This window comes from Colobus angolensis, unplaced genomic scaffold, assembly GCF_000951035.1.
Source record: "Colobus angolensis palliatus isolate OR3802 unplaced genomic scaffold, Cang.pa_1.0 Scaffold237, whole genome shotgun sequence".
Taxonomy (NCBI): Eukaryota; Metazoa; Chordata; class Mammalia; order Primates; family Cercopithecidae; genus Colobus; species Colobus angolensis.
The window spans coordinates 2,009,348-2,033,876 of NW_012115566.1; the positions used below are offsets into that span (position 1 = coordinate 2,009,348).

At 40.2% G+C, this 24,529-nt stretch overlaps 2 protein-coding genes across 4 annotated transcripts in view; one reads left to right on the forward strand and one right to left on the reverse strand.

The window, feature by feature from the left end:
• LOC105513870 overlaps positions 1-24,529 on the forward strand; it is a 62,549-nt gene that overhangs the window by 6,495 nt on the left and 31,525 nt on the right. The gene's annotated exons all lie outside the window — the stretch shown is intronic.
• On the reverse strand, positions 1,071-24,366 carry ZSCAN16 (zinc finger and SCAN domain containing 16). 3 transcript variants are annotated; one of them, XM_011944917.1, is made up of 4 exons: positions 24,131-24,366; positions 5,277-5,694; positions 4,270-4,408; positions 1,071-1,728 (listed from the first exon to the last, which is right to left on the reverse strand). In XM_011944917.1, the coding sequence occupies exons 2-4, from the start codon at positions 5,661-5,663 to the stop codon at positions 1,208-1,210; spliced, it is 1,047 nt and encodes a 348-aa protein (XP_011800307.1). In that variant the 5' UTR covers positions 5,664-5,694; positions 24,131-24,366; the 3' UTR covers positions 1,071-1,207. The 3 variants fall into 3 exon arrangements, with proteins under 3 accessions (XP_011800307.1, XP_011800308.1, XP_011800306.1); XM_011944918.1 differs by lacking the exon at positions 24,131-24,366 and adding an exon at positions 6,418-6,535 and having other exon boundaries at positions 5,364-5,694; XM_011944916.1 differs by lacking the exon at positions 24,131-24,366 and adding an exon at positions 6,418-6,539 and having other exon boundaries at positions 1,075-1,728.

The window sequence follows — 24,529 nt, forward strand, 5'->3', positions numbered from 1 at the left end:
CTGTAATCTCAGCTACTCAGGAGGCTGAGGCAGGAGAATCGCTTGAACCCGGGAGGTGGAGCTTGCAGTGAACAGAGGATCACTCCAGCCTGGGCGAAAAAAAGACAAAAAAAGTGTATATCTGTGCTGTCCAATATAGTGGCCACTAACATGTAGCTATCAGCACTTGAAATGTGAGGAACTGAATTTTCCATTTTATTTGAGTTAATGTGAGTACTGGCCACCAATCTGGACAAACTGGACCAAGTTAGATCAACCCCTTCCTATCTCCCTCAGTTTAAAATAACCTGAAATCCAGAAAAGAAGTTATTTATCTAGTTATAGATCCTTTCCTCTCCCCAGCAACTCCTAATGATCACAGACTGCCTTCTCCTCCATTTTGTTTTCCTCAGCCTCCTTTTTTTCTTCTTTTTGAGATAAGGTCTTGCTGTTGCCTAGGCTGGAGTGCAATGGTGCAATCACGTCTCACTACAGCCTTGAACTCCTGGGTTCAAGTGATCTTCCCACCTCAGCCTCCTAAATAGTTGGGTGGGACTACAGGTGTGTGCCACCATGCCTGGCTAATTTTTCTTAAGTTTCTGTAGAGGTGGGGTCGCTGTGTTGACCAGGCTGGCCTCCTGTCTTCTGATGGCTTATTCTTTATCGTTGGCAAACAAAAATTTCCAAAAAATAATCATACTCCCCATTTTAAGATAAAAAAGAGATATTCAGGATATTATATGAGTAATGATGGAAAACAAATAATTAGCATTGTTTTATATCTTAATCTCAAAAGTAGTTTTCATCTGTTTTAACTTGTCAAAACATACCTGGTGAGCTTCCATTATCATCTGTACAGAAGGGGAAATGAAGGCAGAGAAAAACTGTATGTCTTGCCTAAAGTCAGACAGTGAATGGTCAACTAAAAGGATCTAGAGCAGAGACAGAATTAATTCACTGTCTTTCATCCAGGAACCATTGATCTTGGACTGCAGGTGACCAGTGTTGTCAGTGGACAAGGCTTTCTGAAAGAATTCTTGATTCCCCCTCAAAACTGAACTAATCTGAAATAAAAGGACATTTTACTCAGGTAGATTCTTTGGTGCCAGAGTAGTTTAATGATGATTGAAGCTTTGACCACATGGAGGAAACTCAAGGTTTCTAAATTAGATTCTCTGATAACTAGTTAGGCCTGAGTGTCTAAAGAACTTTTGATATCACTACTATATTAGTAGAGTTTATTTGCTGTATGAATTCTTTGATGTCTAATAAGAGCTGAACTTACTCGGAAAGGTCTTCCACACTCATCACATTCATAGGGTTTTTCACCTGTGTGGATTCTCTGATGTTGAATAAGACCTGTGCGCCCACTGAAATCTTTCCCACATTCTTTACATTTATAGGGTTTTACTCCAGTGTGTACTCTGTGATGTCCAATGAGATGTGAGCGCTGAATGAAGGCTTTTCCACACTCATCACATTTATAGGGCTTCTCTCCAGTGTGAGTTCTCCTGTGTTTACTAAGGTCTGAGCTATGACTGAAACTTTTCCCACATTCATCACATTTATATCGTCTTCTTTCCCTCTGTTGCCATTCTGATCTGCCCTCATTTTCCATAATATCTTTGGACTTGGGATGCTGAGGAGTATCTTTGTTCAGTCTGTCATTTATCTCCCCAAGGAATTCCTTGTCTTTGGGCATATCTTCCTTCTGGAACAACTCTTCATTCTTAGTCCTAGTTTTATCACCTGTAACAAACAAACAGTGCACAAACGGGTCCTATTGTATGTTTGAGAAGCAAACAGCCTATGGAAGAAAGAACATGTAAATGTTATAAGTGTGTTATAAAATAATGAGAAGTCAACATACAACACACATATCAAATATTTGGTACCATCTTATTTTTGGTATCATTGTAGCACAGAGTCACAATGGAGGGAAGAAATTAAGAAGGAAGATATCAGCAGAAGAAGTTGTTTGAGAGTAGATTAAGAAGAAAAGGCAAAAATAGAGCTCAAGAGATAAGCTAGCAATACTGTGTAAGGGAAGAAGGATAAATGAGAGGACTACAGATATGCCAAGGATAGTGAGAGAGACTGGAGAACAGAGACGGGGATGGAGGTAAAAGTTTGGGAGAAATATGCAGGGGCCTGAAACATAGGTGGCAAGTAAAATCAAGTAAAAGTGAATGGAGAGGATAATAGGATTTGGGGTCTGAGAGGAATACAGTGAATAGGAACCATCCAAGGAGAGGCGTGTGTTTGAAGGATAATAATTAGCTGGAAGCAGGGTGACAACATGCAGGTCAGGGTAAATAGAGGAATGAAAAGGAATAGGAAATGACAATGGATAGTCAGTGTATATGCTGGATAAAATATTTTTTTCCTGAAACTGATGTTCTTGCTGTTATCTCCTCCTGTCTAAATCCTAGCTTAGTGGTTTCTAACCTTACTGTGCATCAGAATCAGCTGGATGGTTTATTAAAACACAGATTGCTGATTTTCCTTCCCACAGATGACTCCTTATCAGAATCAAACTCAGAGCAGTTGCTATTCTTAGAATGTTATTCTCTGATGCTATTTTTTTTCACTGTTTCTTTGCCTAAAATGTCACCCCCTTTCAGTTCCCACATGACCTTCTCAGCTCAAGCAAGCCTACTCTGTGATACTTTTGCAGGTGCACCTTAGGGATAGCTATCCTCTTTGCAGTTCACAGTGTATCTCTAGTACAGTAATTATTATACTATTGTAAGTGCTCACTCTCCTGCTTCTTGAAGAGAAGTAATGTGTCTTACCTTTGGATTCCTTACATTTAGTATAGTGCCTGGCATATAGCTGCTATTTAGTAAATGCTCAATGAAGGATGAATGAATCAAAAGATGGGTTGAGCTAGGCACAGTGGCTCACGCTTATAATCCTAGCACTTTGGGAAACTTAGGTGGGAGGATCACTTGAGCCCAGGAGTTTGAGACAAGCCTGGGAAACATAGTGAGACCTCTTGGATAGGATAGGATAGGATAGGATAGGATAGGATAGGATAGGATAGGATAGGATACGATAGGATAGGATAGGAGATAGGAGGTTCTCAATCTCACTTCTAAAGTCAAACAGTAACCAGTACTCCACTCCTAGAGTTAAAGCACTTAAAGGCTTCTTTATGTTACATATAATTAAATGTCATCCTTTCCAGATAGCAGCTAGGAACATCTTCACTCAAAATAATTTTTCAGATTAGACAAATCATCTGGTAGGGATCCTACAAAATGGGAGAACTATATTGGCAAAACTTAAGTAGTAAGAATACAAAATAGGCTGGAGTATAAGGAACTACCTGGAGAGGCATTATTAGACATGAGAGCCTCTAGAGAAAGGGCGGTAAGCACTGAAAAAGGTAGGGTTTGGACAAACTGGAATTTAAAATTCACCTGCTTTTTAATGTAGCCTGGGGGATACACTAGACACCCTCATTTGTAATTAGGGAGCTGGGATGGGGGACAAAACCCAGTTAATTTGACATGCAGATAAAAACAAGAAACTTTGCTGTACTGACTGATCATTGTCTCTCTTCCCTACTTCTTTCATCATGGGAATGTGTTATGGATTAACTTGTCTTCCTCCACAAATTCACACATTGAAGCCCTAACCCCTTTCAAAGATTACTGTATATGATGATAGGGCCTTTAATGAAGTAATTAAGGTTGAATGAATTCGTAAGGGTAGGACCCTAATCCAGTAGTACTAGTGTCCTTACAAGGGGAAGAGACACCAGGAGTGTGTGTGTACAGAGAAAGGCCATGTGAAGACACAGCAAGAAGTCTGCAAGCCAAGGAGAGAAGCCTCACTAGAAACTAACCCTGTAAGCATCTTCTTCTTGGACTTCCAGCCTCCAGAACTGTGAGAAAATAAATTTCTATTGTTAAGCCACCCATAAGTCTATGATATTTTGTATAGCAGGCCTCACTGACCAATACAGGGTGCCATAAGTTCACCTGTCTCAAAATGGAAATTTAGGGAGATTTGGAACTAGAATCATTAGATAACAACAGAACTATAAGGATATTAAATAAACTCCATCCTCATCCCTTAGGCCAAATAACAGCTTTTTTTTATCCAGTGAGAAACCAAAATATAACTCCATCATGGAGCAAGGGTAATAAGAGGATAAAATTATCCATAGTGAGGTGGAGGACAAGCAGGGAATCTTTAAAAGGAGAAAGTTCTCCCCTAACCTAAGGAAGCACCTCTTCCCTCATATACTTCCCTCATATACTAAGAGCTGTTCCTGCTTACCATTCCTTTGTGGTTTCCCAGCTTCCTGCTCCAGTTGGGTCTTCTTGGGATAGAGCTGGACAGTCAGTGATTCATATGGCCTTCCCAAGGGGGCCAACTTGTCCATGAGTATGTCCTGTCTTTCTGAATTGCCTGGGACCTAGGGAAAATGAGGTGTGTAAGGTGAACTTTATGGAAACTTAAGTAACTTCAGATAAAACAATCAAATGAAACATCTGCTACAGACATAGGAAGGGGGGACAAATTCTCATTTCATTGTAAATGGCAATAATGGCTAGGAAAAGGAACAGAGGCTAATCTCTACAATTCAGGACAGTACAGAGTAAAATTCAGTGTCTCTTCTTTCATTGATCTGCAGAAGTCCAGGATCAGAGCACTGGGATTTGGAAGGTAGCTTAAAAATCATCTAGCCCATCTAGAAATGCAAATGGGAGCATTTCTTCTATAACCATGCTGTCTGATATGGTAGTCACTAGCAAAATGTGGTCACTGAGTACTTAAAATATGGCTAGTACAAATGAGATAAATATTGTGGGTTAAAAATATATTTCACCTGTTTTTGTTTTTTTACTGTGGCTACTAGAAAATTTAAATACATATACAGCTTTCATTACATTTCTGTTGGACAGTTCTATTCTGCAATATCCTTGACATCTACTTGAATCTCTGCTTGAATACCTATTTGGAAAGGGAGTTTCTTATGGGGTAGCCTATTTTATTTATGGGTATCTATGAATGGCAGAAAATTATTTCTTTTCCTCTGATACCTGATTGCGTTTTGGTAACTTCCCACTGATCTTAGCCTTCCAAACAGGCATAGAATCAGTCTAGTGACTCTTTTCTCTTTACCCAGCCACACTTTAATTATTTGACATAGGTAGTCAGGTCCCTTCCTATGCCTTGTTCTTTACAGTATAAATATTTTGAGATGTTTTTTCATATGCGTTTTGCTTTGGCTCTGTCCATATGCCCTGATCACTCACAGCCAGATGACTGCCCCTTCACACCTGCTTTCCAGGTTCATCAAGCTCTCTCTCCAGATCCTCCAGCACAGTCACTGCCTCCTCTCCAGTCTCTGGATGGTGTGCCTGCACCCATGCTTGCAGGTCTTTAGGAAGAATGCTCAGGAACTGTTCTAGCACCAGCAGGTCTAAAATCTGCTCCTTGGTGTGGCATTCTGGCCTCAACCACTGACGGCAGAGCTCCCACAGCTGGGTAAGAGCTTCACGGGGTCCAGGTGCATCCTGATAGCACAGCTTCCTGAAGTGCTGTCTACAGAGTTCCCTCCTGTGAGGACTGCATTTTGGTGAGCTAGAATCCTGTCCCCAGTAATGGTCTTCTGCCTTAATTATCGGAAGTCCTTTTCGTTCCTCAGGTTCCCGGGCTGTGGTCATTATGGGCTTTCTCAGGAGATTTATCCTCTATCTGGGATTGAGTCAAAGAGAATCTCTTAGAATCCTGCCTCAGAGACACTCCTAAGGCATAAAAAGTTGTTACCATAGAGAAATTACAAAAATTGCTGTGAACATAAACACATCATAATGAAGCCAAGCCACCAGAAGTCAATCAGAGAAAACAGTCTTATAGGAAGCTGAAAACAACAAAACAATAAACAGTGACACAGGGACATGGTTTGAATCTGTGCTCTATTGTGTAACTTAGAGGAAGTTATTTATCTGGACTAGAACTACAGATCCTCATGTACAATTCTCATGTGTGTTACAGGGTTGAAACATAGATTACATGAGAACGTATGCAACGTCTCTGGCATGGCAGCAGGCACTAGTAAGCACTAAATAAACACCAAGTATTATTAACTGCTTTGTTAAAAGGCTCTTCATTCTGTTACCATGAGATGCATGGGCCATTTGTGTCCCCAGGATTCACTGGTTATAGGATATGTGTGCCAACCCTGGAAGGGGATCAGACAGATGCCTCTGCAAAGGAACCCGCAACCAGTGTCCCCCTTCCACCCGTCCTCCCCCAGAAGGTCGGGCCAACTCCTCTCCTGTAGATCTGTTGGGGGACGGAGGGAGGGAGAGGAGTATTACACTCTGACCGCGACAGGGAGGTGTGGGGAGGGTGTTGCTGCTGACCACAGCTGCGCCTTGTCCCCTTTTCTCCACCTGGGAGCTGGGAGACACTCACCTTATGCGCGGGGAGGAACAGGTGCAATAGCTAGCGTCCTTTGGACAGCCCCGAACAAAGACTAGACTCAAAGACACCAATCAGCGCCCGGCCGCTTCAGCCGGGCACTTCCGGGCCGCTCTAGGAAGCTTCGCCTCTGTGGCAGCTTTAGGGCTTGCCTCCTCAGCCCTAGGCAGTGGAGGACCCGGGTTCTACGCCTCGTATTGATGGGACTGCGGGGCCTGCGAGCAAGTCTTATTTCTACTTTTTAAAAATGTTTTCCAGTTTAGTTATTAAGTAAGTAATATGGATAAGTAATGCATTCACATACATTTATTAAAAAGAGTAAATGTCCCCCAGCGTCTAGTGTGACAGCATTTTTCGTGACTTGTATATCCTTCCATAGATATATTACACCGTTATAGATTGTCCGCGTTTTTCCCCCTCTGCATAAAGAGTAGCATTTCTGTAACTTTCTTATTTTTCTTTTTACCAAGTGATCTTGGTAAAGACTGTACATAAGTATTTCCTTGATCTTGGTCTTTTTAAAACAACTGCACAGTATTCAACTGTGTATTATGTGCCAGAATATATTAATAAACTACCCCATTGGTGATCATGAGGTTGTTTCCAATTTTTCTTTTTCAAACATTGCTGCAATAACTTACTGTGAACTCACATTTTTCATGTGTAAGGATATATCCATAGTCTGTATTTCTAGAAAGGGAGTTACTACAGCATAGAAGAGGGAAATTTGTACTTTTGCTAATGCCAAATCACCAATCATAGAATCTACTAGCAATATTCTTATTTACCTATACTTGTCAACACAGTGTTATAAAATATTTTGATCTTTGCTAAACTGATGGTTGAAAAAATGCTCTTAGTTTTTTCCTCCCTCTTCCTGTTTCTTCCACAAATACTGATTTACCTACTATGCCAGACACTATTGTGGAAGCTGGAACTAATTTTGAGCAAAACAATGCCCTTTCTTTCGTGGAATTTATAATCGTGTGTGTGTGTGTGTGTGTGTGTGTGTGGTGGGAAGGCAGGCAATAAACCAAAAAATATATAGTGTATAGATGGTGAATATTAGTGCTAAGGAGAAAATAAAGGAAATAGAGAATTTGGGATGAGAATGAAGTGATACAGTTTAAATAGGATATTCATGGAGGACCTGACTAGTAAATTGACATTTGAGCAAAGATTGAGGTAGCTGAGGGAATGGGCCATTAGGGATAAAGATGTTTCAGGGAGAGGGATAACAAATGCAAAAGCCTGGAGTGAGGTGTGTTTTAAGTAATTTGGGCAAAGGAAGGATACTTGTTTTTCTGGAGCTGAGTGAGCAAAAGATCATTGGGTGGAGAGAGAGTGAGAACCTTCCGTGAGTGCAAGGGTATTTTTACTCTAAAATGATAAAATACTAAGCTACTGAAAGTTTATTTTCTTTTCTCTTTTCTTTCCTTTTCCTTTTTTTTAAGTGATGGGTCTCATTCTGTCACCCAGACTGGAGTGCAATGAGTGGTGTGATCATAGCTCACTGCAGCCTGAAACTCCTGGGCTCAAGTGATCCTCTTGCCTCAGCCTCCTGACTAGCTGGAACTACAGGTGTGAGCTACACAGCATGGCTCATTCAAGATTTCTGAGTAGAGAAGTAACATGATTAAACTTGGGTATTGAAATTATTATTTTGGCTGCTATGTTAACAGTAGACTTGAATGTGAAGGGGTTGGGCAAGGGCAGAAGCAGGGAGACAGTTTGGAAAACTGGACTGGGAAGGGCCTTTTTAAGAATAACACAAAACCCTAAAGACATAAAACTGAAAAGGCCATGGAGGAAAAGATAAATGAAACTGGCCTTGTAAAATTAAAATATCTGAATGAAAAAAGTAAAAATAAAATATAAACTAAAAGTAAAATATGCCACACATCTAAAAGACAGCTGATTTTCGTTATATACAAAGACCTTTTATCTTACCAAAAAATAAAAATATGAACAAGCCAATGGAAAAATAGACAAAGTACTTAACCTACATGCATTTATTGTCAGGCCTCTGACAATATGATACAAAGCCGTCATAACCCCTGTGACCAGCAAGTATACATCCAGATGACCTGGAGCAACTGCAGAACCACAAAAGATGACATTCCACCATTGTGATTTGTTCCTGCCCCAACTAATCAATCGACCTTGTGACATTCCCCCCACCCCTGACAATGAGTCTCATGATCTCCCCACCCTGCACCTTGTGACCCCCGCCCCTACCCACAAGAGATAACCACATTTAACTGTAATTTCCCACTACCTACCCAAATCCTGTAACACTGCCCCATCCCTATTTCCCTTTGCTGACTCTCCTTTTGGACTCAGCCCACTTGCACCCAAGTGAAATAAATAGCCTTGTTGCTCACACAAAGCCTGTTGGTGGACTCTCTTCACACGAACTCACCTGACATTTATAGAACACAAAACTAAGAATAATGAATATGAAAAGATTCACTAACAAGAATTTAAATAAAACAAGAAAGATGTTTAAAAATCTTTCAGATTGCTAAAGACAGACAATTTATAATATTCAGTGTTAGGAAGTGTATGGATATACGGGCATACTTAGTTGTACATTGTTAGAAGGTAAGACTTATTTAGAAGGTGAGAAGTTGTCCATACCCCTTGATTCAAAACTTAGCTTCTTGGATTTATCCATATAGAAATGCTTACTTAAATGTTTGGACGTATGTACAAAGAAGCACAGTTTATTTAAATTGGGAAATTTGAATGCCTATTATTTGGAATTTAAATTTCTATATGTCTATTCATTAAAATACCACCCAGTTTTTAGAAACTAAGAGATGTCAAAGGTATATTAAGTAAAATAAAAAGTTACAAAAGATATGGTATGATGGTTTTTGTGAAAATTATTATCTTAAAAATGTTGGCCAGGCACAGTGGCTCACACCTGTAATCCTAGCACTTTGGGAGGCTGAGGCAGGCAGATCACAAGATCAAGAGATCAAGAGCATGCTGGCCAACATAGTGAAACCCCGTCTCTACTAAGAATACAAAAATTAGCTGGGCATGGTGGCATGTGCCTGTTAGTCCCAGCTACTCAGGAGGCTTAGGCAGGAGAATCACTTGAACCCAGGAGGTGGAAGTTGCAGTGAGCCGAGATCATGCCACTGCACTCCAGCCTGGTGACAGAGTGAGACTCTGTCTCAGGAAAAACAAAACAAAATAAAATAAAAATAAATAAATAAATAAAATTCACCGTGAGTATCAGTTGGGGGTAATCTTAAGGAGAACTTGCATTTTATACATTGTATATTTCTGGAATATTTCAGTTTCTTATGAAGATTTGCTACTGGTATAAATGGGAAAAGATAATTGTTCTTAAAACCCTATTTATTCTCCACAACCTACAAAAAAATTTTCCTGTGTGAAGAATTTCATCAATATCTATTTTCCTCCTCTGAAATTCTTTGCCTGACAAGTCAAAGATAAGTAATGCATTCACATAAATTTATTAAAAAGAATAAATGTCCCCAGCATCTAGTTTGACAATTTTTTTTTGTGAAATGTATATCCTTCTGTAGATATATACCTTTTGTAGATATATACCTTTCATCTTAAAGGAATTACACCAAGGGTGTAATTCCTTTAAGATGAAAATCAGATTCAAATTCCATGTGCTTTTAAACAGTAAATATAAGTGAGCAAATAAATTTGTGTGGAACATTTAGAAAGTGTAGATTATAAATAATTTTCAAATAAGCTTTAGAACACTCTCCACTCTGGGAAGGACATTTTAGAAAAAGGATAACCCCTGCATTTCTTTCCATTAGAAGTACATGATCAAAAGCCAAAGTCCTTTTTTTGACTGTGACGTAATATGTCCCTCACGGGCAACTGAACAGATAAAAAATCCAGACAATGCTTAGTAATTTCCTGCTTCTCCTTTAGTGCACAGTGTATTATCAGTATGTTTTGCTCTCTTTATTTAATATCTTACTGAATTAAATTATCAGGTTTTTAAGCACAAGCCCAGCCTGCTTTGTGGATGACACCTGCCACAGATCAACCTTCCTGAACTTCCTAAATAGCCCAGAATATTCAAATGTGCCCCTGGCTCATCATCCAACTTCAGAGAATTAACTGGCTAGCACCTTGGAGCACCTGCTGTGGTAACGTGAGTGGCTGAACACCAGACAAAAGGAGGATTCCAATCACTGTTGCAGATCTTGTTAAAATCTTGGCTCTATCCTCAGCTTAGGTGTATTCTTCCTGTACTAGGATAAAGCCTCTCTGACCTCTTCATTAAGGTCTAAGTATACAGTCTGGTATATGACAAGCAGGACCTTCCTCTCCTCCCCCTGTATCTTCCAAAACTATAAAAACAGAAAGCCCCAACCTTCTCACCCCTGCCACACACAAATCCCCACAGTGGACTATTTAAAAAATAACAGTACTTGGTAGATGTATATTCTCACTTGCTTTTGTTATAGAAAAAAGAAAGAAAATAAATGAACTAAGCATCCAACTCAAGGAATTACAAAAAGGAGAAAGCCTCCCCTGCCCCCAAGGAAAAAGCTAGAAAAAAATAAAGTAAAAGCAGAAGAGAATGGATTAGAAAAATAGAAAAATAGTGACATTAATAAATAAATACAAAAATAAAATCTTTGTTAACAAGCCCATAAAAGCAACAAGCCTATGGTAAATCCAATTGAGAGAAAACATGTAAACATTATAAATCACAAATAGCAGAGGAAAATAGCTTGCTAACATTTTTGAAAATCTCAATGAAATTAGTGATTTTCTGGGAAAAAATATTAGTTCCAAAATTCATTTGAGAAGTAGAAAAATCTAAAACCAACCCTACCCTAAAGACAATAATTGAAAATGTTATGAAAGAATAATCTCTGGACTCAGATAATTCTGTAGCATTTTAATTTTTCAGAAGCATTTACATGTGTGTGAAGAATTCTTTCTAACTTTTGCATTTGGAATATACAGAAATTGGAAGAAAAAGGGGGAAATCACTCTATTTTCATCACCTAAATACAGTTGAGTTTGTTGTCATTTCCTTTCAATTTTTAATATTTTAAATATTTTATATAGTTGTGATTATATTATGTAATATATTCAGTGATGAAAAGAACAGAAGCACGGCTATGCTGCTTGACTTTTTTTTTTTTTTTTTGAGATGGAGTCTCGCTCTTTCCCAAGGCTGGAGTGCAGTGGCGCTACCTCAGCTCACTGCAGCCTCTTCCTCCCAGGCTCAAGTGATTCTCCTCCCTCAGCCTCCCGAGTAGCTGCGACTACAGGCGCACACCACCATGCCCAGCTAATATTTGAATTTTTAGTAGAGACAGGGTTTCACCATGTTGGCCAAGATGGTATCAATCTCTTGACCTCGTGATCCACCCACCTCAGCCTCCCAAAGTGCTGGGATTACAGGTGTGAGACACCATGCCCAGCCCACTACTTGACATTTTAATGTAATAAAAACTTGTCATTTTATTATAAACTTTTCATAAGAATAATTTATATCTATATATTGTTTAAGAAAATATATAGAACCTAAAAGAAGAATTGGAAAGTTTACATTAAATATATAAGGTGTTTGGTACAATGTTTGAACCACAGTAAGTGCTCAACAAATGGCAGCTACTATTGCTATACTTTATAAGGGCTTTTCCTTTTGCATGTATCATTTATTTAATTCAGTATGAGTATTATTATCTCAGAAAATCCTGTTGCAGGGTGGAGAGGGGGAATAGACAAACTTCTTCCCACAAAGGAGCACTCTGGATGCCTCTGGAGAAGCCAAGCATGTATTTTTGCTCCTCAGGAGAACCTTTTTTGCTGAAGTGGCATCTAGGCTGAGCAGGATTCAACAAACTGGGGCCTAGAGTGGTAGACAGGAGAGGTATCCTGTGTCAACACTCAGAGACTAACACAGGACAAGGATCCTGAGTGGCCCTTAAGGAACAGTAGTAAACTTAGATTTGGGTTAGGATCCTTCATATAAGGCATTTGGCCTACAGGGCTTGGAAATAAAAGGTTGATTATTACTCTGAAGTCAGTGATAAAAAGAACATAAAGTACTCCTACCTCCAGAGACCTTCAGCTTCCATCTCACATTTCTCTAAAGGTTGCTGCGTTCTCCCCTACTATACTTTCACTCGCTTGGCTTCCATTTCCTCTTTGCAGTTTGTTTTTGTCATGTCCTTGTCCTTTTAAACCACTTTTTCCCTCCCCTCCCCCAATTTCTCTTCACTTTCCTTTGCTCATAGAGTTTATTCCCATCCTTCCCTTATTCTTAGCTGCTTTTTTCCCCCTACCTCTCCATTTTCCCACTTTGGCCCCATTCTACCATTTTCCCACAACTGCTCTTAATACTAAATACTTCAAATGTAAATGATTCTCTCCTCAGTTTAATACCTGCTTTTGGCCCAGTGTTTTTTCACTATTACACTTAATGTTGACCCCCTTCATGTGTTTTTTATCTTACCCAAAGAACTAGTCTCTAAGGAGTCTCCTAGAAGCTATTTGACTTCCCGTAGATTACCTACAAATTCTATCCAAATAAAATTTCGAAGTGGCTTTCCTCTAACTTCAGTGATCGAAGAATATATTTAAAATTTTTTATCTAAATCTTCAGATTTGTTAGCAGAAAACCTGTTCTTCATAGAAAACTTTAATTGGAAGGCTAATATATAAAACTAATGAAAGTGAAGCTGTTTGGGTAGTAAAGCATCTAGAGTCCTTGAAGCCTCACTAAGAAATCCTTAGGGCACACAGTTTAAATGGGTGAATGAAGGGGACAGTATAAAGCAACAGAAGCTGTGTGGCAGTGAGGACCGTGTCCAACTGGAGAGTAGAATGAATTTGAATGAATTATTAGAATGAATTATTATTTACACAGGTAGGATGGTTCAGTGAGGGTAAAACAAGATTCGTCATGCAAATTCCCAGTAACCTTTCACATCTTAAAGATGGCAGACAGTCCAAATGGGCTGTATTTGGCCTGCATAGGCATTTCCCCACCCAATGCAGTATTTTTAGTACTTTATGTTCTAGGTGAGAGTAGAATGAATCAGCTCGTCAACTGTTGCCATGTGGGAATGTGGTGTCTAGTGTAGTCACGTCATGCATTTTTGTAAGAGTATCTGGAAAGTTAGATTTTATGTGAAATCTCCAGATTCTTAAATAATGGCAATAGTTTTAAATATTTTTAAAAATACTGCATTGGGGGGAAATGCCTGTGCAGGCCAAATACAGCCCATTTGGACTGTTTGCCTTCTGTAAGATGTGAAAGGTTACTGGGAATTTGTATGATGTATCTTGTTTTACCCTCACTGAACCATCCTACCTGTGTAAATAATAATTCACTCTAATATTACAAAATGGCTTTTGTATTTCACAACGCTTTTAGGGTAAGTAAGTAAAAAGCTATAGTATTGTATCAAGTTAAAAAAATACAGGGCTTTTTTATGTAGATCAGATGTTCTAATTTCACACTCTAGAGAAGATTATTACTCCAACTTCAAAGAAAGCAAATAGAAGAGGAGAAAAAGGGAAGGGGAAAGAGAACAGTAGTAATTGCTAAAACTTCCAATATATGTCTAATAGAATTTTTAGATTTCCTGAGCCACTTGCTTTAGAGACATTTTGAGAGTATGGAATAAGCCCCTGCAGAGTCCCAGTTTATCAGGTGATGTGCCTAATGGCAGAGAATCAGAAAACCTTGTTTAGCAAGCCTGCAGGTGCTTGCCCATTTCAGCCTTCACATGTATTTTCTTTCCTTTTTTCTGGGACAGAGTCTTGCTCTGTTGTTCATGCTGGAGTATGGTGGTGTAATTATAATTCATTGTGGCCCTGAACTCCTGAGCTCAAGCAGTCCTCCTGCCTCAGACTCCTGAGTAGCTGGAACTACAGGCATGCACCACTATGTCCACCTAATTTTTAAATTTTTTGTATGTTGTATGTAATTTTTTGTTATATGTAATTTTTCTATGTTGCCCAGGCTGGTCTTGAACTCCTTGTCTCAAGTGATCCCCCACCTTTACCTCCCAAACTACTGGGATTACATGCCTGAGCCACCATGCCTGGCTATATTTTTAAATGACTGCTGAAATTGCAATAGTGATTGCAGAGTTCCCTACAAGATTGTATTGGTAGCATCTTTTTCTAGTTGGGCTTTTTTGATGTTCCACAGGAATAAGCGTAGATGAACAATGTTGCACCACGCTTGACATCACCGGGGCTTCTTTTCAGTGTGGATTTGCTGATGTAAAATGAGGTGTAAGCTCCGCTGGAAAGGTTTTCCATATGCACCACATTTGCAGGGCTTTTCTCCAGTGTGGGTTCTTCAGTGTCCCAAAAGATGTGAGCTGTTACTGAAAGCTTTCCCACACGCATCACACTCATAGGGCTTCTCTCCACCATGGATTCGCTGGTGTCCAACAAGAGCTGAACTGTATCTGAAGGCCTTTCCATGCTTGTCACATTCATATTGTTTCTCTCCACTGTGGATTTTCTTGTGACAGAAGAGGCCCAAGCACTAGCTAAAGCTTTTCCCTCACTCACTACACTGCTATGGCTTCTCTTCAGTATGAACTCTGATGTCTCAGATATGAGCTCAGAGAGGATTTCCCACAATCATTACACTGGTACGGTTTCTCTTCCGTGTGAGTTCTCTGGTGTCAAATAACATCTGAGCTGTCATGAAAAACTTCCCCACACTCACTACATTGGAAATGTTTCTCCTGTGTGGGTCCTTCAATGCTGAATAAGATATGAACTGTAATAAAAGACTTTCAGACTCATCACACTGATAGGGTTTTATTTGGCTAAACTAAAATTTACTGATGGTCAGTAAGTTGTGAGCTCTGAGTAAAAGTTTTGATACATACATTACATACATGAACAGGGTATCTTACTGGTACAGATTCTTTTATGTCTAATGAGGCTTGAGTTTTCAGTGAATGTTTTCCCACATTCATCACACTTATATTTTCTCTCAGTTCATTGTGTTTCTCTGATATACTTCTTTGCTTTTTTTTTTTTTTTTTTTTTAAGACAGAGTCTCGTTGTGTTGCCCAGGCTGGAGTGCAGTGGTGCGATCTCAGTTCACTACAACCTCCAGCTCCCAGGTTCAAGTGATTCTCCTCTCAGCCTCCCAAGTAGCTAGGATTATAGGCTTGCACCACCACACCTGGCTAATTTTTGTATTTTTAGTAGAGACAGGGTTTCACTATGTTGGCCAGGCTGGTCTCAAACTCCTGACCTCAGGTGATCCGCCCATCTCTGCCTGGAGTGGTGGGATTACAAGCCACTACTCTCGGCTGTCTGATATATTTCTGTCCATCCTTCATGTTCTTGGGTTTCTCCTCATTCAGAAGCCTTTCCATTGATTTTGCCAGGCAAACTTTCTTGGGATTCTATATCTACAGTAAGTTCCTGCCCTTGAATCAGTTCTATATTATTGATTCTGATAACATAATCTGAAATAAAAAGTAGAGCATTCAAATGTCACTGGGGTATACAGGAACTAAAATCATATACTAGAAGTAGATGGCTTAAATATACCAACAAAATGGTTTTAAAACATTTGAGGAGGAAATTGGGGGATGGCAACGGAAGAGAGGATGGACAGAACTTCGAAGGCATGATTGAAGAAAAGAATGGAGAAAAATAGGGAGGAATGATAATCATGATCCAATGAGCAAGCACAGTAAACAACAGAAGAGATCTAAGATAAAAATATGTTCACCAGGAAAGGCTGAAGGTTGAGTAGAGAAAAATAAAAAGAGAGACAGGAAGTCAACAGTGGCAGATACCCCATGAGTGCCATGAAATAGTTCTGTGCAGGTTGCCCTGAAGGCCTCTGGGAATACCGAAAAAAATCAGGGAATCGGAACACAGGGAAGTATCCCATTTCCCATGTGCAGAACAAACAGATTAGGCACCTTAGACAAAACAAGATGTTATCACGGGGATAGAACAGAAATTGCTTTAGTCCCTAAAGACCTCACTACTTTTTTTGTAGAGAACACTGGGGATCTGTCAAGCTTGAAGCTGCATTCTGTGGGTCATTTCAGACTTCCCTGGCTAACAGTCACTAAGAGAGAGAAGGTTCTTTAACAGACCCTCAACTTGCATCTGTCTTTGCCCAGGGGATCCATGTTCCTATAATTCCTCTGCCTATCTTTTCTGGAGAGGTTCCTCTGAGCAGGATCTCAATACCCTCATTTCTCCAGGGCAGGAGATGTGGCCATATCCTCAGTAATCTATGGTTTTTGAAAGCATGAGATTTTCATACCCAAGGCATATTTGCCTGAACTTAATCCCATTTTTAGGACCCAGAGTAAAGGGGAGAATTTGTAACTACATAGGAAGAACACAGAGAAAAGCAGTGTTTTGAGTGGATAAGGAACATTAAATGGAAAAAAATCAAAACAAATCATGAAGACAGTTGAAGCACTAGGACATGGACAAGTCACAGCTAACTCTAGGCAGAGGCAGTGGGATTCATTGTGCTAAAATGTGTTGACTAAACAGACTCGGATGAAGAAGAGAAGGAGCCATGGTGAGACAGTGAATTCAAATCTTCGAGAACGTGGATGAGGAATAATGTCTGAGAAAATGACTCTCATCCGGGTCTTGGAACTTTTGTGAAGGGCAGGAACAAGGGATGAGGCAGAGCTGAGAAAGCACATTGCCAAGAGTGAGATCAACCTTCTCTGGGGGCCTTGTTTTACACCAGAGCCTGCAATAATCTTACCCTACCAGCTTGCCACACTGCTTAAAAACCCCTCACTGTTAGTGGCTATTTAAGGTTATCTTAAAGTCTTTGGGTACTTTAAAACTTTATGTTACAGCTACCTGTCTTGGTCCATTTCATGCTGCTATAACAGAATACATAGACAAGGTAATTTATAAAGAACAGAAATTTATTTCCTGACTTCTGGAGGCTCGAAGGTCCAAGATCAAGATGCTGACATCTGGTGAGGGCCTTCCTGCAGTGTCATCCTATGTCAGAAGATGGAGGGGAAGAGAAAGAAAAGGGGAAAGAGGTGTTGGAGGAAAAAACACACCAGGCTCATCCTTTTATTAGGAACCTACTCCCATGATAACTAACCCACTCCCACAATAAAGACATTAATCTTTTCATGAGGGCAGAGCCCTCATAACCTAGTCACCTCCTAAATATCTCACCTCTCAACACTGTTGCACTGGGGAATTAGTTTCCAGCACGTGAACTCTGAGGGACAGGTTCAAACCATAGAGCTACCTGAAATATATCTGTGTGCAGAATCTGAAAGCAAATTGCACTGATACACATTTATAAAAGAACATAGTCTTTTAGAACCATTAGCTGATAAAAAAGTGACTATCATAGATGGCATCCAAAAGACTACTATAGATATAGTAACTAAAATCCATATTAGCATCAGAAGAAAATATATGGATTATTATAAAAAAGAGGCACTACATAGAAACTCAATTAGTAACTGAATAAAAGAGGTTGAGGAAAATGGTGTATTTCCAGTCAAGATGGCACAATGAGTTTGAAGGGGTGGCCTGCCCCTCCACACCTGTGGGTGTTTCTCATTAGGTGGAACGAGAGACTTGAGAAAAGAAATGAGACACAGAGACAAAGTATAGAGAAAGAAAAAGTGGGCCCAGGGGACCAGTGCTCAGCATACAGAGGACCCACACCGGCACCAGTCTCTGAGTTCCCTTAGTATTTATTGATAATTATCTTTACTATCTTAGAAAAAGGGAAGTGGCAGGATATTAGAATCATCATAGGGAGAAGGTCAGCAGTAAGACATATGAATAAAGATCTCTGTGACATAAGTTTAAGGAAAAGTGCTGTGCCTTGATATGCATATGCAAACATCTTCATAAACCTTTTTAGTGCATAAAGAGCGGCATTGCGCTAGCAAGTCCCACCTTTCGCCCTAAGACGGTTTTCTCCTTTCTCAGTAAACAGAACATACAATCGGGTTTTACACCGAGATGTTCCATTGCCCAGGGACGGGGCAGGAGACAGATGCTTTTCTCTATCTCAACTGCCAACAACCGCGAGAGGCCTTCTTTCCTCTTGTACTAGTCCTCAGCACAGACCCTTCACGGGTGTCAGGCTGGGGGACGATCAGGTCTTTCCCTTCCCACGAGGCCATATTTCAGACTATCACATGGAGAGAAACCTTGGACAATACCTAGCTTTCTTAAGCAGAGGTCCCTGCCACCTTTGGCAGTGCACGTGTCCCTGAGTACTTGAGATTAAGAGAATGGTGATGACTTTTAACCAGCAAGCTGCCTTCAGGCACTTGTTTAACAAAGCACACCCTGCACAGGCCAAAATCCTTTAAACCTTGAGTCACCACAGCACATGTCTCTTGCAAGGACAAGGTTGGTAGGGTTACAGATCAACAGCATCTCAAATACAGAACAAAATGGAGTCTCTTATGTCTACTTCTTTCTATATAGACACAGTAACAGGCTGATCTCTCTTTCTTTTCCCCACAGAGTTCATACTTCACCTCCAAATACAAAAAGTAATAGATAAAAATTAAAAATCTGTAAACACATCTGTGCTAAAAAAAAAAAAAAAGGGAAAAGGAATAAAACCCAACAAGATAAACATTTCTGTGTACCAGAAAGGAAGCAAAAACACAGAATGGTGGCTATAACTGAAGCTCTGGGCCTGCTGGGCTCCTGGTCTTACAAAATGACTGAAGTCTTGTCACCAGGGGAACCTGGAGAACTACAAGTGCTCCATGAGAGGAAGGACTGGCACCATCACACTGCATGGTGCCAAAGGCTAGGTGGAATAGACAGGCACCCACATACACAAGTACCTTAACATGCACAGAGCAAGACAGTACCCTGTGACCAAGAACCATGTGAAGCCATCTGGAAGCCTGTGACTACATTGATGATATTTGTGATATCACATGGAACAGGAGTCCTAAAATATCACTGTATAAAACTCATTCTGGGGGAGGAGGTGCAGGTAAAGGTACAACAGAATTGGTAAACAAAGAAGAAGAGAAAGTAAATAGACCAGAACTCCAAATGAGCCTAGAAATAGAAATTTCAAAACGAATGAATTGAATGCTAAGAAAGATGGTGACAAACTCACCAACTGGAAGATGAATTCAATCCAGATGAAATTGCTTTCATCAAACAGCCTGATGAAATTAATAGATTAAAGATATGGGGAAAAAAGATAAATAACATACCATCCATGGCAAATAAACATAAATTTATGAAACGAAATAAGCAGAACAAGGATAATTGCTATGAAAACTGAATAGAAATTTTAGAAGTAATAGTTTTTGAAATAAAATCTTCAGTGGAATGGATAAGCTGAAGACAGTCAAAGGGAGAATAAACTGGAAGATAGTAGAAGAGGAATCCACTAGGATGTACCACAGAGAGACAAAGACATAAAACATGAAAAAGCAGTTAAGTGGAATCGATGATTGGTAAGTGGTTTTAATGAATACATGTTGGAAGCTCCAGCAGACGATAATATAAGGAATAAAAAAGATGCTTATTTAAGGAACTCATAGCTGAGAATTCCCCAGATTGAAGAAAAACATGGGTATTAGAGCAAAAGTGCATTTATAGGCCAAGTGAGCTGAACAAAGATAAAACCGTATTGGACATACTTAGTGAAACTCAGAGCATAAAAGTTAAGAGTAAATTTAAAAAGCTACTAAAGAGAAAAAATGGAATCTTTTTTTTTTTTAAAAGGCAGACTACTAGTAGCTTTTTGCTAGCAAACAATAGAAGCTAGAAGAGAGTAAAGTATTAATAGTATCTTCAAAATGCTAAAGGAAAAAAATGTCAGTTTAGAATTTTATCCCAGCTACATGATTTCAAAGGAAAGGCAAAATAAGAGAACTTTCAAACATGCAAAAGCTCAGTCTACCACCCAAAGAACCTCACTAAAATAATTTTTAAAGGATAGACTTCAACAAGAGTGAACCCAGAGGAAAGGTGTTAGTATACAAGAATGGTGACCTCAGAAATTGATAAAAATTATCAAAAAATTTAATTTACTATTAAAGAACTCATCTGTTGAGCGTACAAGCCCTTCATGATCCTAGAACTGGGATTCTCGACCCTAGCTACACCTGGAGAGTTAAGAAGAAAAAGTAAGCCCATGCCTGGGCCCCACTGTAGTCCAAAGAAAATCAGTTTCTGAGGGTGAGGCCCAGCCACTGATAAATTTTTAAAGTCATCCAGATGCACAATCACATCACTCTGATGTGAGACTGTCCTGCCTACCTTTCCAATTTCATTTTCCTAACTCTTCACCTCTCTCACATTTTTACATTCCATCTCTACTATAGAGTTAAGAACATGGGCTCTGGAGACAGGCTATTTAAATTCTACATCTGCTATCTATTAATATGGCAGTCTAATACCATTTTAGGATAAGTCTGATAGACCTACCTACCTAGAGCCTCTAAGGGCAGCAGTGATTTGCAGGCCAGAGTGAGCACTCATGTCCATAATTTATAAAAATTTCTAAATTATGAACAATAGTTTTATTATTAATTATAATTAACTTAAATCTTCATGAAAAGGATCATTTGTGTTCACCCTACTCCAAGAATATGTTATACGTATCAGTAAGATGACCATTAAATAATAAAGTTTGACCAACAAATGGCAAGCTTCAGTTATTTAGGGAAACCCTAGCATGTAGAACACCTTATTTTCTAATAATGCTCTTACTAGAAAATTTGGAAAACATGCATTTCACAATATACCAGAATGAACAAACATACCCCTATAGGTAAGATGTATTCTACAGTCATTAAAAGTCCTCCCTAGGTATAATGAGGAAGACCATAATGAAGAAAGTATAGCTCATATTTTTTAGATGACACTATTTCCAAAAATGATGTTCTTCATTTCCATTGGGAAAGTGAGCATCATTTCCACCCATCAGACACAGGAAGATTCCAACCCTGATACTTGGATCCTTACTGAAGCCAGGAGAGGTGTCAGAAAGAGCCATTCTGTCCTCTTTCCAGCACCCTCAGGAGCTTTAGGACAAGTGATCTAGCTACATCTCTCACTCCCTCTCCATCCACCACCTGAAACTGTGCTACTGTTGGCCCTCATAATGTTGAGTTGGAACTATAGCAACAGTCTTCAAAGTGGTCCTTTTTCTCCTCCCTCTGCAATACAGCTTATCTCTAGTTTATAGGGCACATGTTAGTTCCTGCTTGTATAGTCAGTTTTCACACTGCTATAAAGATTGAGACTGGGTAATTTATAAACAAAAGAGGCTTAATTGACTCAGTTCTGCCTGCCTGGGAAGGCCTCAGGAAACTTACAATCATGGCGGAAGGTTCAGGAGAAGCAAGTACCTTCTTCACAAGGTGGCAGGAAAGAGAAAGTGCACAGGGAAAACTGCCACTTTTAAAACCATCAGATCTCATGAGAACTCCCTCACTATCACGAGAACAGCATGGGGGAAGTTGCCCCCATGATCCAGTCATCTACCACCAGGTTTCTCCCTGGACACATGGGGTTACAATTCGAGATGAGATTTGGGTGTGGACGCAGAGCCAAACCAACTGCTCAAATCAACCCCCATCTCAAGAAGAAAAGAAAAATAGGCTGTCTACAATTTTGTTCCAGACCACCTTGTTAGCATTACTCCTCTATTGGCTACTCCGTCTCAGCCAAACTGATACACTCACATCCTCTTATCATTGTTTGTACTTTTCCACAGTATTCCTCTGCTTAGACTTCATCATTCACCTTTACTGAGCATTTTCTACATATCAGTTGCAGGGGATATACAGGAACTTCAGACAAGTGAAGCAGTAATACAGTATGCTAATACTATGACAGAAGTATGCACAAGATGCATCATATAACTCAAACATGTGGGCGGGTATCAAGAAAGGCTTCCTAAAGAAGGTGACAACTGAGTTGAATCTTGAAGAATAGCTATGAATTGGGTTGGCAGAACAATGGAGAAGGTTTGGTCAGAGGTGGTATTTTACAAGACTAGCTCAACAAGGTGGAAGTGTGTGTGTACATGTGAGTATGTGGCAGTGGGGTAGAAAAATGTTGGCCATATTTGCAAAAAACTAAAATGTACCATGGGTCTGATGCAAAAATCTGAAATGTACCATGGGTCTGATGGGACAGGGAAGGAAAGAAACATTGAGAAGAAAAAAGGGATGAATGACTATAAGTCTTAATGTGACAGAAGAAGATAATAGAGGGACAGAGAGCTAGAAGAGGGGTAAGTATGAGGAACATCGTTCCTGATACTGTCTGCCCAGTGAAATGTTACCAGTTCTTTATGATCCTGTTCAAATTCCAATCATTCCACTAACATTACCACCAGGGCCTGAAAAGACAGATTTCTCCCTTCTCAGAACTGTTATCTCTTATTTGGCAATCATTCATTGCCTCAAATGAGGCAATCTTTTTATTGGTACCCAACTCCTTTAGGGTGGGGACCCTCATAGAAACTAGAGCTAGGTTTTACATACTGTGAAAGCTACATATTTAGTGAAGTTTTGGTGGGGGGACTGGAGTCTTGCTGTGTTGCCCAGGTTGGTCTCAGACACTTAGACTCAAGCGATCTTCCTTCCTCAGCCTCCTGAGTAGCTGACATTTTCTTTCTTCTTAACAGGAGCGACGAAGCTCTCATGTCCTGGTCCCTGACCACCTCTTCTCTGGGGCTCTGCCTCCATGCTCCAGTCACACTGGTTTTCTTTCAATTCCTCAAACCCACCAATTTCTTTCCCACTCCAGTTTTTGCACATGCTCTTTTGGTCTGGAATGCTTTCCTTTCTATTATTCACTTGGCTAATTTCTACACCACCTTTAAGATTCAGCTCCCATATTACTTCCTCAAAGAGGCGTTCCCTGACTACCCTCTCTCCCCATATACAATCTGTCACAGTGTATTTATTTGTGTGTTTAGTACCTCTGTCACAAGACTGTCTCCATGAAAGCAAAGATCATGTCTGCTTTGTTCACTATTCCTAGAGCTTTGCACAATGCCTAGCACATAAAAAGTAAATATATATTTGCCAAATGATGGATGATTCTAAGGTCTCCAGGGGAGCCATATAACCCAAGTGTCAACACTAACCACAATCCTTTTGCTGTTGAGAGTCCTGAGAGTCACTTTTAAGCTGAGTCTCCACGGAAGGATTGAGAGGCACTGAAGTCTCAGAAAGCACTTCCTGACCGGGTGCAGTGGCTCACGTCTGTAATCCCAGCACTTTGGGAGGCCGAGGCAGGTGGATCATTTGAGGTCAGGGGTTCAAGACCAGACCGACCAACATGACGAAACCCCATCTCTCCTGAAAGTACAAAAAAATTAGCTGGGCATGGTGGCATGCACCTGTACTCAGCTACTCAGGAGGCTGAGGCAGGAGAATTGCTTGAACCTGGGAGGTGGAGGTTGCAGTGAGCCAAGATCGTGCCACCACATTCCAGCCTGGGCGACAAAGTGAGACTCTGTCTCAAAAAAACTAAAAAGAAAAGAAAAGAAAAAGAAAAACAGAAAGCACTTCCTGCACATGGACCTGGGCTGAAACCTGAGGACTAGCAGGCTCACTTGGGCATCTGAAGGGTCGACAGTGTACATGATCCCCAGAGATCCCACAAAGGACCAGCTTGGATACCCTCTCCAGGCTGTTCTACCTAAGTGTATAGGACCCTTTCTTACCTCCAGCAAAGCCACTGCCTCCTCTCCATTCTTTGGATGATGCTCATGCATCCAGGGCAGGAGCTCCTTGGGCAGAATGGCCAGGAACTGCTCAAGCACCAAGTCTAACATCTGCTCCTTAGTGTGCATCTCAGGCCTTAACCACTCACAGCAGAGCATCCAGGGCTGGCTCAAGGCCTCACAGGGCCCAGGAGTCTCCTTGTATCAGAACTGTCAGAAGTGCTGGCAGAATAACTCCTGTTTGTTTGGGCTACTCCTTTTTGGGCTGGATCCCTGCTCCATGGCAAGGCTTTCTTTGTTGTTTACTTCAAAGAGCTGCTTTGTCTCTTCAGGAACCCATGAAAGGGACACAGTGGGCATTCTAGTTCCAGTGGGCTAAGAGGATTGCTGCTGTAAGTG